At 51.5% G+C, this 12,407-nt stretch overlaps 4 protein-coding genes across 4 annotated transcripts; 2 read left to right on the top strand and 2 right to left on the bottom strand.

Moving 5' to 3' along the window:
- Positions 1–865: 865 nt before the first annotated feature.
- Positions 866–2,623, bottom strand: UA08_05879 (hypothetical protein; the record flags this gene model as incomplete). Its single annotated transcript, XM_020268198.1, has 4 exons — positions 866–940; positions 994–1,067; positions 1,126–2,403; positions 2,596–2,623. The coding sequence occupies 4 exons, from the start codon at positions 2,621–2,623 to the stop codon at positions 866–868; spliced, it is 1,455 nt and encodes a 484-aa protein (XP_020119313.1).
- Positions 2,624–3,023: 400 nt separating this feature from the next.
- Positions 3,024–3,865, top strand: UA08_05878 (hypothetical protein; the record flags this gene model as incomplete). Its single annotated transcript, XM_020268197.1, has 3 exons — positions 3,024–3,032; positions 3,090–3,481; positions 3,532–3,865. The coding sequence occupies 3 exons, from the start codon at positions 3,024–3,026 to the stop codon at positions 3,863–3,865; spliced, it is 735 nt and encodes a 244-aa protein (XP_020119316.1).
- Positions 3,866–4,366: 501 nt separating this feature from the next.
- On the top strand, positions 4,367–6,709 carry UA08_05877 (hypothetical protein; the record flags this gene model as incomplete). The annotated part of the gene is made up of 2 exons (XM_020268196.1): positions 4,367–4,689; positions 4,852–6,709. The coding sequence occupies 2 exons, from the start codon at positions 4,367–4,369 to the stop codon at positions 6,707–6,709; spliced, it is 2,181 nt and encodes a 726-aa protein (XP_020119315.1).
- A 371-nt stretch (positions 6,710–7,080) lies between these two features.
- UA08_05876 (hypothetical protein) lies at positions 7,081–11,931 on the bottom strand (the record flags this gene model as incomplete). The annotated part of the gene is made up of 9 exons (XM_020268194.1): positions 7,081–7,786; positions 7,838–7,868; positions 7,924–7,991; positions 8,051–8,168; positions 8,233–8,617; positions 8,684–8,859; positions 9,356–9,387; positions 9,511–9,584; positions 9,646–11,931. The coding sequence occupies 9 exons, from the start codon at positions 11,929–11,931 to the stop codon at positions 7,081–7,083; spliced, it is 3,876 nt and encodes a 1,291-aa protein (XP_020119157.1).
- Positions 11,932–12,407: the final 476 nt, after the last annotated feature.

Genomic DNA, 12,407 nt, shown 5'->3' with positions numbered 1-12,407 from the left:
ACGTCAGAACTTGGATGGACGACAAAGACCAAGTACCTACTGCTGGAGCATAACAAATGCCTGCATTCAAAAAGGAAGCTGGACATGTCCAAGCCAGATTTAGATTTGGCTTTTATGGCTGAAATGTTCAGAATGCATGAATTATTCTTCAAATCAGCAAGCCAAACTGCAAGCCACTAACCCGATTGGCAGCGACGGAGAACCGTCCAAATCATACGTCTTCCTCCTACTAATTACTAGTTATGGTAGTTAGGGCTAAGCGTCTATATGAACCGCCCATTGCCCATTCTCCGGAGCACTCATATCCCCTACTCATGCCTGTGCGCATTACCTCCAGCTCTATGGTACCGCATCGCTCGAAAATGCCAGCTTCTAATCTGTACGACTATGTGGTATTGGCGGATCAATCAAGCTGGCTTGGAGGACTTGCCTGGTTTCTTCATCACAGTCTAGCGGACGTCGAACATAGTTTGGTTGAGAAATATCGATTAAGGGGGTTGATGTCGTGAAGGGCAATTCCCGTGTATCCAGACTTGATGCTGCCGCCAGCATGAGCGATGAATTGCTTGGTGAACACTCTAAAGGGGGAACATGTAGCCGTTGCAGGTACGGCCAGTGTCGACAAAATCATTTTTTGGCATAATGGCCTGTTCTCGTTGCCCGTCAAGGATAGTGGTGAAACTAGATCAAAAGCATGTGCACACTGGTAGGAAATAGGCAGCAAAGATGAAGGGCATATTATGATAGGCCCAATGTCAAGATTTATGTATGCAGGTAGGCATCATTCATATTCTTCATTCTACATACAACTACTATAGACTTATGTATAAACGTAACGCTCAGTTCTGGAAATGATAGAATCACGCTATAGTTTGGCGCGCACGTTGTCAAGGCCCGAGGGACCGTCGTAGATCTGTTGCTCTACCAGCCTTGAATTAATCTGGATTATTGTTAGTATCGACATCATTTGGATGGTGAAAATGTATGACTTACATGTTGAGAACCAAGATCAGTTACCTTTTCCACGCCTAATAGTTGCATGCAGGTTTTGGTCTCGTCTGCAAGAACTGTTTCCAGAACTCATTAAAACTAGAATTTCAGATATGGGGCAAGAGAAGAACGTACTCTCAAGTGTCCTAGAAACTCCAGCAATACCTCCAGCACCAAGGCCCCATAGCGCCGGTCGACCAATACCCACGGCCTTTGCGCCCAAACACAACGCCTTCACAACATCCGTACCTCGTCGAATGCCGCCGTCAACCAGTACTTCCAGTTTATCAAACACTTCAGGACAGTATTTCCGGATCTCGAGCAAGGTGTGAACAGCCGGGGGCGCGGTGTCTAATGCTCGTCCGCCGTGATTGGACAGAATGATACCTTTGACTTGCGGAGTGAACAATGACGCGAGATAGGCGTCTTCATGGGTCTGCAATCCCTTTAAGATGATAGGCAATTTAGTATGTTCTGAGAGCCATTGCAAAGTCTCCTTCCAAGTAAGATCGTAAGCTGTGCCCGCGAACAACTGTACACCGACACCACCACCTCCTTCTTTTGGCGTCGGTGTTCCATCTGGGAGTGTTTCGGGTTCTTCCTCCTCTTCCTTTCCTTTCTTCTTTTCTGCAACCGTGCCAGAGCTAACCGGTAACTTACTACCGGTGTTATCAGTGCGCATATCGTCCTCTCGCTTGCCAGGTACAGGCGCATCAAGTGTGAGGATAATGCACTTGATAGCCTTCAACTTGTGAACCCGCGCTAGCATGGCTTCGCTCTTTTTCCGGTCGATTTGCACGTAGAGCTGCCATCCAAAGACCTGGTCGGGCGCGGCATGTTCGACAATCTGTTCCGGCGACATGGACGCGTTGTTCGATATGATTTGCATGGCGCCAAACTCACGACAAGCAGCAGCAATCCCCGCCTCGCCTGCCGGGTGTGCCAGACGCGCCATTGCGGCTGGCGAGACGTATATGGGCAGGTTTACTTTGTGGCCTGATATGGATGTTGAGAGGTCGCATTTGCGGACGTCGATGAAAACGCGGGGTCGCAGGAGGATTGAGCGGTAGACTTCTCTGTTGAAGTGTTTGGAGATCAGGTCGTCGGAAGCAGAATAGTAGTATCCCCATGCTTTGCGGCTGACTTGTTTAGTGGCTACTTGCTCGATTTCGTCGAGGTTGAAGAGTGTTTCTAAGGGTGGTGGTCCGGCATGGGTTCCGTCTTTTTCTTGTTCTTGTTTGTCTGCGCTGGGCTTGGGCAGAGTCGCAGGGTCGATGGTTCCCAGTACGGCCTCGGGCTTGAGGTTTTCCTCTAATGTGCCTGGCGGGTGAATGGGGTCGTATTCTTCGGTGGCATCTGTGCCGGCGAGCTTGAGAATCACTTTGACTCCGCCGGGGTGGCTGGACATGAAGTCTGTGACCTAGTTGTATGCACCACTTGGTCAATGCAAGAAGGCAATTCGAGGAGACAATCACCCTACATCATAGACCTTGCCGTAGAGGACGACCCAGCAGCTTTCGGGGGTGTTGTGCGTTGCGACTGTGTGTGTATATCGTGGTGTTTAGCAAGAGATACGCAGAAAGCATAGCATTGCTGATGACATACCTTCCGCTGCGTCGAATACTTTGCCCATGATGGATGGCCCTGTGTCTTGTAATTGGCGATTGGCGATGGGAGGAAGCGCAGAGAAGACAAGAAATACAACGAGCGAGTGTAGTTCGGAGAGTATGCCGAAGCGCTGTGGTTGGTGGAGAAACGTCGGCTATCCAGGATGATGTCAATAGCCGGCGTCTTAAGGAAAGCATTTGGTAGAATAAGGAAGTGAGCAGGATTATTATACAAACCAAGTGAAATAAAATAAAAGAGGCAAGGAAACGAAGAAGGGCACTGCCTGGTGTGCCAGTGCCAGTCCAGTCAGTGAAGCGAAACGACTATGTACGGAATAGTCTTAGTGCGGCCATCTCCGAATGTCTTCACTCCCGCCTGCAACTTGACATCGTCGCCGTCTGTCGGAAGAATAGAGACAAACAACCATGTTTGAGGTACGAAACTCAAGCTTTCCAGCACTAATCATCTGACACTGACAAGACAACGCACAGAGACACGCCGCAGACCACTACCGCCTGCGCCTGCACCGCGCTCGCTCCACCGTGCTCACGCCGGACGAAATGGTCGAAGTACGCGCCGCCCAACGCACGTTCGAAGGAGCCTACATCCGCACCGCGCTGTCGGCATTCTCATTCGCGCTCATCGTGCTCAAAGTGTTTACGGCTGAGTTCTACGGCATCGGTGCGCTGTTCGCCGTGTACGGCACCGGGGTGTTGCTGATAAGCAACTTCCGTCGCCAGCAGGGCAATCGACAGTTCTTCTCGGAGATAGGGGAAGACGGGCTGCATCGTCGCAAGTTCCGTACCAGCGGGAATGCAGTTGTGTTTCTGACGGCGTTGAGTGTTGCGGCTTATGCGAGTCTGATTGGGCTTACGCTGAAGCTGTAGTTTAGTTTGGGCTGGCGTTGCATTGTCAATACGATTGATTATGCAGTGTCTCGTTTACCACTCGGGCTGTGCAGCTAGCTGATCACCGAAGCAGATTTGCCTGGATGTTCAACTGCTCTCCTCTCCGCCAAGATGGGCGGAACAAGCAGGCAGAGCACGGCCAAGCCATTCCGTACCGCCCTGTTATGCTCGTCCTGCTTGGCTGTTACTCATTCGCGGCGGAATGTTGCACATGGCTTGGCGCGCTGAAAGAAGACTGGACTATGGGCGTATTTGTGAGCGCGCAAGGGATGTGGGCAGCCAGCGAGGACTATATCAAAATCGATCTGCCTAGACTTGACCGCTCCTTGGCGTGGGATCGGCGCCTCGTGTATCCATAGACTATCAGACTATTAGTGAAAATACTCTGATCCTGGCCGGCGGAGACCTTGCCTCCGAAGAGGACGCTGGCTGCAACGGGGGGCGGGGGGCGGAGTTTTCCTTGATGAATCATTCATTCTCTCCGTCCGGATTGTCAATACTGAATGAAAGGGGCGCGCACTTGGCGGATTCCTTTGTAGATATCTGATTGTCTATATATTTAGATCTGCCTACCTACCTAACGAACGATAATATCTATCTATAGATCTATATATAGTCATACGCCGGTGTTCGTGTTGTTGGATTTCCTCTTCCGTCGTGAACGAACGGAGAGACGCCGCCCGGATTAGGTCAGCGGCAAACACTGACTCGCCTTCACTCATCGTGCCATCAGAACAGGTGATGATTTGGTCTCCTTGATAAATCTCGTCGCTTCCCTGATTTTTTCGTGCTCGACCCACCAGCTACAGAACAGAACTGGACTATATATATACCACCCCTCCGCCCCCCTCCCCGAAGACATGGACGCCGCTTCGTCGCCGCCGCCGCCCTCGCAACAACCGCCGCCCTCGCAAAATCTCGCATCCTCATCCTCGCTGTCGTACTCTCCCTCCTCGTCGTCGCCAACCCCGGGCGTCGCCGAGAACAAGTCTGCCAACGGCATCCCTCGCTCTACTTATAACCCCCCCAAGACCGTCATCGGACGAGCGCTAGGCAACGAGCTGCATACGGATGCCCACAAGCCGGCTGCCCAACTGACCTCTCAGCGCCGCCTGTCCAAGGACGGAGTCGGGATGGCCCTGTCAGACACCCCGGTTTCTACCGCGCCCAGCTCTCCGCAGATGTAAGGATGCCATTGCTAGATTGTGCTTTTCTTCTCTTTTTATCGTTATCGTGATCGACAGCGATTGCGCTAGCGCCCGCTTTGCTTTTTTCTGTTCCATTCGTCCTCGGCTTAAAAGGCTTCATCTCTAAGCTAGCTAGTTGCTGACACTTGACGACCTAGACGCGCTCAACTGCACACTCCAACCTCGTCCGTCACCTCGTCTGTCGCGCATACGCCCAAGCCCCGCGCAACGACTCTTGACATTCCTGGCCTCACCCGGTCCAAGGTCTCGCCCGATGGACGCATCCCCGAGCGCGACCTCGGCTCGAAGCTGGTCATTGTCATGGTCGGCTTGCCGGCACGAGGCAAAAGCTACATCACAAAGAAGATGGCGCGCTACCTGAACTGGCTGCAGCATGACACTCGCATCTTCAACGTTGGCGAGCGCCGGCGACTGGCGGCCGGCACAAATAGCCCCTCGCCGTCCATGGTGCACATGAAAAAGCGCACCAATAGCTCCATCGACCAAGAACTCGTCGAATCCATCCGCAAGATGAGCACCAATGCCAGCAACCCGGTTGAAACTCCGCTTCCCTCGCTGCCGGAGAAGGCTGATATCCTCCCGCCGCCGGCGCTCTCGACGCCCGCGGAGATCCGCGTCAATGGCGAACCTGCGGATCTCCCCGGATCTGCAGCAATGCCACCACCACCACAGCGACCGAGTATACACATCGACACGGCCAGTCAGCCAGAGGCACAAGAGGTGAAACGCGAGTCTATCGACCAGTCGGCCAGTTTTTTTGATCCCAAGAACCGACAAGCTGTCCAGCTCCGCGAGCAGGTCGCTCTGGGCACACTCGACGAATTACTGGATTATGTCCTGGACCAAGGCGGCAGCGTCGGCATCCTGGATGCAACCAACAGCACGCTCGAGCGCCGCAAGGCAGTCATGGACCATATTCGCAAGCGAGCAGGCCCGGAATTGGGTGTGTTGTTCCTGGAAAGTCGCTGTCTGGACCCTGTATTGCTAGAATCGAATATGCGACTGAAACTGTCGGGACCAGACTACCGAACACAGGACCCCGTGAAAGCGCTGGAAGATTTCAAGAAGCGGGTTGCGCTGTACGAAAAGTCATATGTGCCACTGGGCGAGTACGAGGAGCAAAACGACATGGCGTATGTGCAGATGATCGACGTAGGGCGGAAGGTAGTCTCGCATCAAACGACCGGATTCTTGTCGTCGCAGGTGGTCTACTACTTACTCAACTTCAACCTGTCCCCGCGGCAAATCTGGATTACGCGCCACGGCGAGTCCGTGGACAACCAACTCGGCCGCATTGGAGGCGATTCCGACCTCAGCCAAAACGGAGAAAAATACGCGCAAGCACTGGCCAAATTCGTCGACTTCCAGCGCCAGAAATGGGAAGACTACCAAGCCCAAAAGGCCATGACAAGCCACTTCCCACCTCACCCAGGCGACAGCACGCCGCCCAACCCATCATACGGCGGCATCCAAAACAAACCGCGCAACTTTTGCGTCTGGTCGTCGATGATGAAACGCGCCATCCAAACGACCGCCCACTTCAACGACGACGACTACGACATCAAGCAAATGCGGATGCTCGACGAACTATACGCCGGGAAAATGGAGGGTCTCACCTACGACGAAATCAAAACACAGTACCCGGAAGAATACGAAAGCCGCCGCAAACAGAAACTGCAGTATCGCTACCCGGGGCCCGGCGGAGAAGGTTATCTGGACGTAATCAACCGGCTGAGGACAGTCATCGTCGAAGTCGAGCGCACCATCGACCATGTCTTGCTCGTGACGCATCGCTCGGTGGCGCGTGTGTTGCTGGCTTATTTCTTGGGTCTGGCGCGCGACGAAGTCGCCGGCTTGGATGTGCCCTTGGGCGTGCTGTATATGTTGGAGCCCAAGCCGTATGGGGTCGACTTCAAGGCGTATCGGTATAATCCGGACTCGAATTGGTTTGATTACATGCCGAATTTTGAGTTGCGTCAGGCGAAGCCTGCATAATCTTCCACCGATCGATCTGTCTATCTGTCCTTCGGCCAGGCCGTTTTTTTTTATGACTGCATTACAAGGAGTGAAACTAGTTAGTTGCTTAGCATAGTCTGATGGCGTTTGTATGCGTCTTGCGCTGTTCTTTTTTTTTTTTTTTTTTTTTTTTTTTTTTTTTTTTTTTTTTTTTGTTGTGCTTTTTTTTCTGTCCATATTTGACCGTATGTACATGTATGAATTACGCTGATGACTGATCTACACTATGTACCGTTATGAATAATACTTTGCTACTCTTGTTTTTTATATTTTTTTTTCTTTTTGACTATACTTTTTCTTTTTTTTTTTTTTAATCATATATATTATTTATTCTATTAATGCTATATACATCAGGATCCAGATCTAGACCCATCATTATGACCGTATACCTGATTGTGATTTGTGAAACCCCTCCACGCCTGCAAAACCGCACTTGACCTCCTCTTCTTCTTTTTCGTCCCCTCAGAACCAGACATACTCTCTCGTCTTTCAAATCTTTCATATGCAAGCGTGAACTCGTCGCGGCGCGCAATATGGTCCATGGGTATGCTGTTATCATCATGCTCATGTCCATGTCCATGCTCAAGCTCAAACTCATCGTCGGATTCGAGGATGCTGGTCTGACTCTCGAGGTCTGATCTGCTCATGTTGTAGGTTTTATTCTTTTTGTGGGCGTTATGTGTATGGCCGTGGCTATGACTATGGCGGGAGGTAGTGGCGCTGATAATCAGCGTCGATGAACCGCCTTCCTGGCAGTGCTGCTCTTTATTGCGCGCTATGGTAATTGAGGTGGAGTGTGTTGGGGATTTGAATTGTTGTTGTTGCTGTTTCCTTTGCCTTTTGGGATTGGAGTTGCTGTGGTTCTTGGAAGTGGAGTGGCTAGCTGTGTTTTGGCCCCGTCTGCAGACAAAGTTGTTGCATACCTCGCAGTATGTTGGCATGACGTAGGACGGCTCTGAGGAGGCGTTGTAGAAGACGCGGCGGCCAAAGATGGATTCGAGAAGGGGTGCAATGGTGGGTATGCAGGCGGCTATTATGATTGTGTTTCCTTCGATGCTGGGTTTGTTAGTTTTGATTTTTCAAAGTTGTTGGAGTGGTTTGGTGTACCTTGTCCAGAGGAAGACGCTGAAGGAGTTATCTGTGTACGGTCAATTTGTCTGGTATAGGGCATAAGAGAGGAGAGATGGCGGTACATGTAGAATCAGGCCCGGAGTCCAGACCGGTAAGGCGGGTTGTCTTGTAGATTGAGATTGCGCATGCACTTGGTTTATCAGTAAGGAAAGAAGAGTCTCCAAAGACTGAAAGAAGAGAGATACATACAACACGCCCATGCCCAGGATCATGCTCAGGCCTATCTTCTTCTTCCGGTTCATCTGCAACTTCCACAGCACCGTAGCCGGATACACAGCCAGGAAGAGATCGACCAGTGCAGAGAGCGCTGTATCGTCAGCATTATATTCCAAGCATAGGAAGAGCAAAAAGAAGAAGAAGAAGAAGCATACCCCCTGTCACAATCGAATAATCGGCCAATACGTCCGCACTCCAACACCGCGTGCCAACCTGTTCACGCAGCGCCGGCACCCACAGCGCCCTAGTCGGCGCACACTGCGCAAACAATATAATCACACAGCCAAAATTGAGCAGCACAACGGCACCCACAAAGATCCATAGCCCCAGCGCCGTGCGCGGAGAAGGGTTCAAGATGCGGATCAGCAGCGCTGTCACGCCCAGTTTCGGGACTGTGAATGATAGGATGCCCGGCGCGAAGGACGCGGTGCTGTAGAGGAGTGCTCTTTCGGTTTGTTGGGTGTTGAGTGTGTCGGCGTGCGCACCCATGCCCCAGTAGATCGATGTCGACACGAGGGCGGCGAAGAGGTAGGCGCATATCTGTCCATCCACACACACACACACACGTAAATAGCAGTTCGTAATTGATCCAAGGGTGTAACATACCAGGGATACACCCGTGATATAATCATCCAGTCCGATCTTGTGCACGATGCGCAGCCGCGTGTACAGTCTGGCGGCCATGAACAGGCTGCTGACGGCCACAAAGGTCCATATCAAGGCCTCGGTGACGGGCCGAGAGACCTCCTCGTGGAGCATCGATTGATCACTGATCCGTCTGACTGGTCATGTCATGCACGATCGAGGAGAAGATAGGGACATGGAGAGACTAATATAGCCAACTCCCATCGTCAAAAAGCAGCGTGCTCAGACCGTCAATTAAGGTTGATAGTGTGTGGAGTTTTAAAAACTGGCACTTGCAGATCGGCTCGTTGGATGCAAAAACCGCAGTTGAGAGATTGTCGCTTCTTAGTGCCTATTACTACTCACTGTCAGTGTGTCCTCCATATTATCTTCATTCAGTCATTCACTCATCCGGTTTTTTTTTTTTTTTTTTTCGGACTTCCTGTCTGGATTGAAGAATTAATCCCGACTGTCCCCAAATTAAGCTCAACTATAACCCTTAGTGCGTGCATAGCGCGAGTTTATTCCGTTTGGTAACCAATACCGCTGTGCTAAGGCTGGTCAGGGGCAGGCGTTCGCTAGAGTAGGTTGGAGACTGTACGGGTCATGAAGTGTGGTAGGTAAATTGGCTTTGATCTAGTTCGATTGACTTACCCAGCTGGGTATGTACTCGGTTCAGCTTGATCCTGAATATTCACATTTCAATTCTATGTCAAATGTATAGTAACAGCATATACTAGATACATCTCGCACCGTAACATACAATGTACGAACTCGTGTCTGATCACTGCTGCACCGCAAAGACAGACCCTATCGTGGCCGTTGTGTTGGCCAGGATATCAGAAACCCCGTTTCCACGCGCCTCGTTCAACGCCGCTCGGTACTGTGAAACGTCAGTCTGTCAGTAATCTTGCCCTACTGCTCCATCATCCGAGTAGACTCACCTTGAACCCAAAGTTCAGCACAAGCGCAGCCGCAAGCCCAAAACAAACAACAAGCGGCCCGAACAAGTTGTCCAGATCTTTGCCGCTGCGCTCCCGGATCAGTCGCGCTCGCTTCTCGTACATGTACCACCCCCAGATAGACGCGAAAACCGCAAAAGCCGTGTAGATAATAGCCAGTGCCTGCGCGACGGTGTTGTTGATGTCTGCCGCGTTGTATAACGCTAGTGATAACGATGCTAGTAGGATGCTGACATGTTGCCACTTGATGAAGGTGCGTTGGTTGGCGAGCCATACCTTGGACTCAACACGCACTGGCCCGGTGTCCTTAATCCAAACCTCGGGCGCTGAAACGCCGGGCGGCAGAGCAGCAGTGCCGCGATGTGCCTGTGCATATCGAGACTTGGAGAATGACGGGAACAGGTTCTCCAGATAAGATGAGCTTGTTGCTCCTTCGTCTCTAGTCTCGGCTTCGGGCCCACGCTCAGCAGCAGGTTGAGATGTGATCGCATCAGCCGCTGGAGATGGTTTCATTGCCTGAATGCTTTCTCTAGTAACACTCGGTCTTGGCGTGCGCTCAATGACAGGTGAAGTGCCAGTCAACATCGATGAGCGTCCCGGGGATCCCCTTCCGGCGCCCATCATCGACTGCAGAGGGCTAGATTTCGAACCCAAAAAGCTTCCCACAACCAAGTCCTCCTCGGCACGCTGAGCCAGTCGCTCCTGTTCGTGCTGGAACGCCGTCTGCGGGTCTTGCCGGATGTCGTTCTCTAATTCTCCAAGCCAGAAGGGGAGCGTGTTGATATTGTCCTCAAACAACTGCGCCACTCCATGCACGAATTTGGAGAATCGCGGTGCCTCTTTGACGAGATGCGAGACCATGAGATCATTCAACCACTCAACATTACGAGCGCTATTGCGCAACTTGATCTCCAGCAAAGCATGAGGGAACCGCACAATCTCGCCCTTGTGGATGGAGCTGAAAGGATATTCCATGGCCAATTCGTCAATGTCCCTCCGGTGCCAGTCTTCCGGATCACGACAAGGCCGCTCTGGGTCCAAAGCGTCCTCTCGGATCAGGGCAAGGTTGGTGTCAAGCGAAATACGAATGCGATCATCTCCAGGAATTTGGAACGCAGTTCTGGTATAATTTGCCCGAAGCATGGGCTGCAGATCTTTTTCTTTGATAAACGTCTGCAGCTCTTCTACCTCCGTTTTCAGTGCTTCTGCTGCCTGCGATCCTCCCTGTGCTCTACCTTCCAACCGAGTAACCTTTTTCTCGAACTTATACTCGCCCCGGAGGAATTCCTGGACGTGCTTCGCCTTGAGCTGTACTCGTGTTTCACGGCTGCAATTGTCCTCCAACGCTGTTTTCTTTTCCAGGAATATGGCTGGAGACTCGTTCAGGTCTCCCGACCAACGAAGTCGCAGAGACTCAGCTTCTGACGCACGCGTGACCTTTTGGTTGTATAGATCAAATGATGAGTTATCGAAATATAACGATGTTATCGTTGGATCCCGCTGTGAGACATCCAACTCTTTAGATGTCGTTGGGTTATACAGCAGAACAGGCAGTCGACGCAGAATGTGCGTTTTGACCTCGACAACATTGTCCGTGTGCACCCAGAATTTGTAAGATACGTAAGCATCGTGGATCGGTCGTGTCTCCGCACCGGCTTCTTGGTCGTCAGGAAGTCCAATGCCAAGCAGCTGGCGGGTGAAAGTGTACATCGCGGACAACCGATGCAAAAGAGGGGAGTAATCCTCAGAATTGAACGACAGCTCAGAAAGCCGCACTTGAAGCAGTGGCCGGATTCGGTAGCGCGCACCACGCTTACGGTCGTGTTTCTTAGCCGCCTTGAGAAAACCGGAGAAGTTGATGCGGCTGTATTTCTCTAGCTCGCTGACCTCCTTGGTGATGTTGTCGAGTTCCACAACCACCTCCTCGGCAATCTGCTTCCACTTTTTGTCTTCACTTGCATCATGCTCTGTGCCATCGTCAACAGGCCTCTTGGCAAGAGGCATCAGCTTCGCTTCGCAAGCATTGGTGCGCTCGCGCAACTGCTGGGATGTCTCAGATTGGAAGGCATTGACCTTGTCCAATTGGACATTGATCAGCTCCTGCACGAATGATTCCTCATCTATTTCGGTCCATGGCTGGGTTTCAGAGTCGCTGTCGTCGCCCGCGAGATCACGCTCGCGCAGAAGGCTCTTGAGCTTTGCATAGTCGATGTATTTCCCTTCCCATGGAGGATATATAGAAGCTTTCAGGGTCTTTCCGAAACGCATCTCCAAAGCTATCCCTCTGCACGGGCAAGATCGTTAAAAGCTACTTGTTAAAGCAATCCGTCCGATGCAGCTCACCAATTCCAATTACAGTCAGGACATGCAGCAGAAGGAGCATAGAGACAAGATATTTTCATCGCTGAGCTGGAGAAAAGGTCCGCATCGGTTTCATCATCACAGGAGGGGCACGTGCTGTCATCGGACAAGTTTTATGGGCGGCAGCAATGTGGCTGCTCTGATTGGCTGGTTGCCACCTGCGGGTCGCCAGAGCAAACAGAACAAACAGCTGCTGTATCAGCCTCAGCAAGTGTCTCTCTCTCTACCTCTACTGCTATCAACATCTTATTCCCGGCTTCTGTTAGGCTGAGATTTGGGCTATTATTATTGTCAATTTATAAGCTTATAGATTTTGTTGCTGAAAGCGTCCTGCTACCGACTTACCACATGCAAACTGCACAAACTTTCCATCCTCTGAATAT

This window comes from Talaromyces atroroseus (genome assembly GCF_001907595.1).
Source record: "Talaromyces atroroseus strain IBT 11181 chromosome Unknown scaffold_7, whole genome shotgun sequence".
Lineage (NCBI taxonomy): Eukaryota > Fungi > Ascomycota > Eurotiomycetes > Eurotiales > Trichocomaceae > Talaromyces > Talaromyces atroroseus.
Note: the sequence above shows the minus strand (reverse complement) of the source record. Positions and strands in the feature narration are given on the sequence as shown.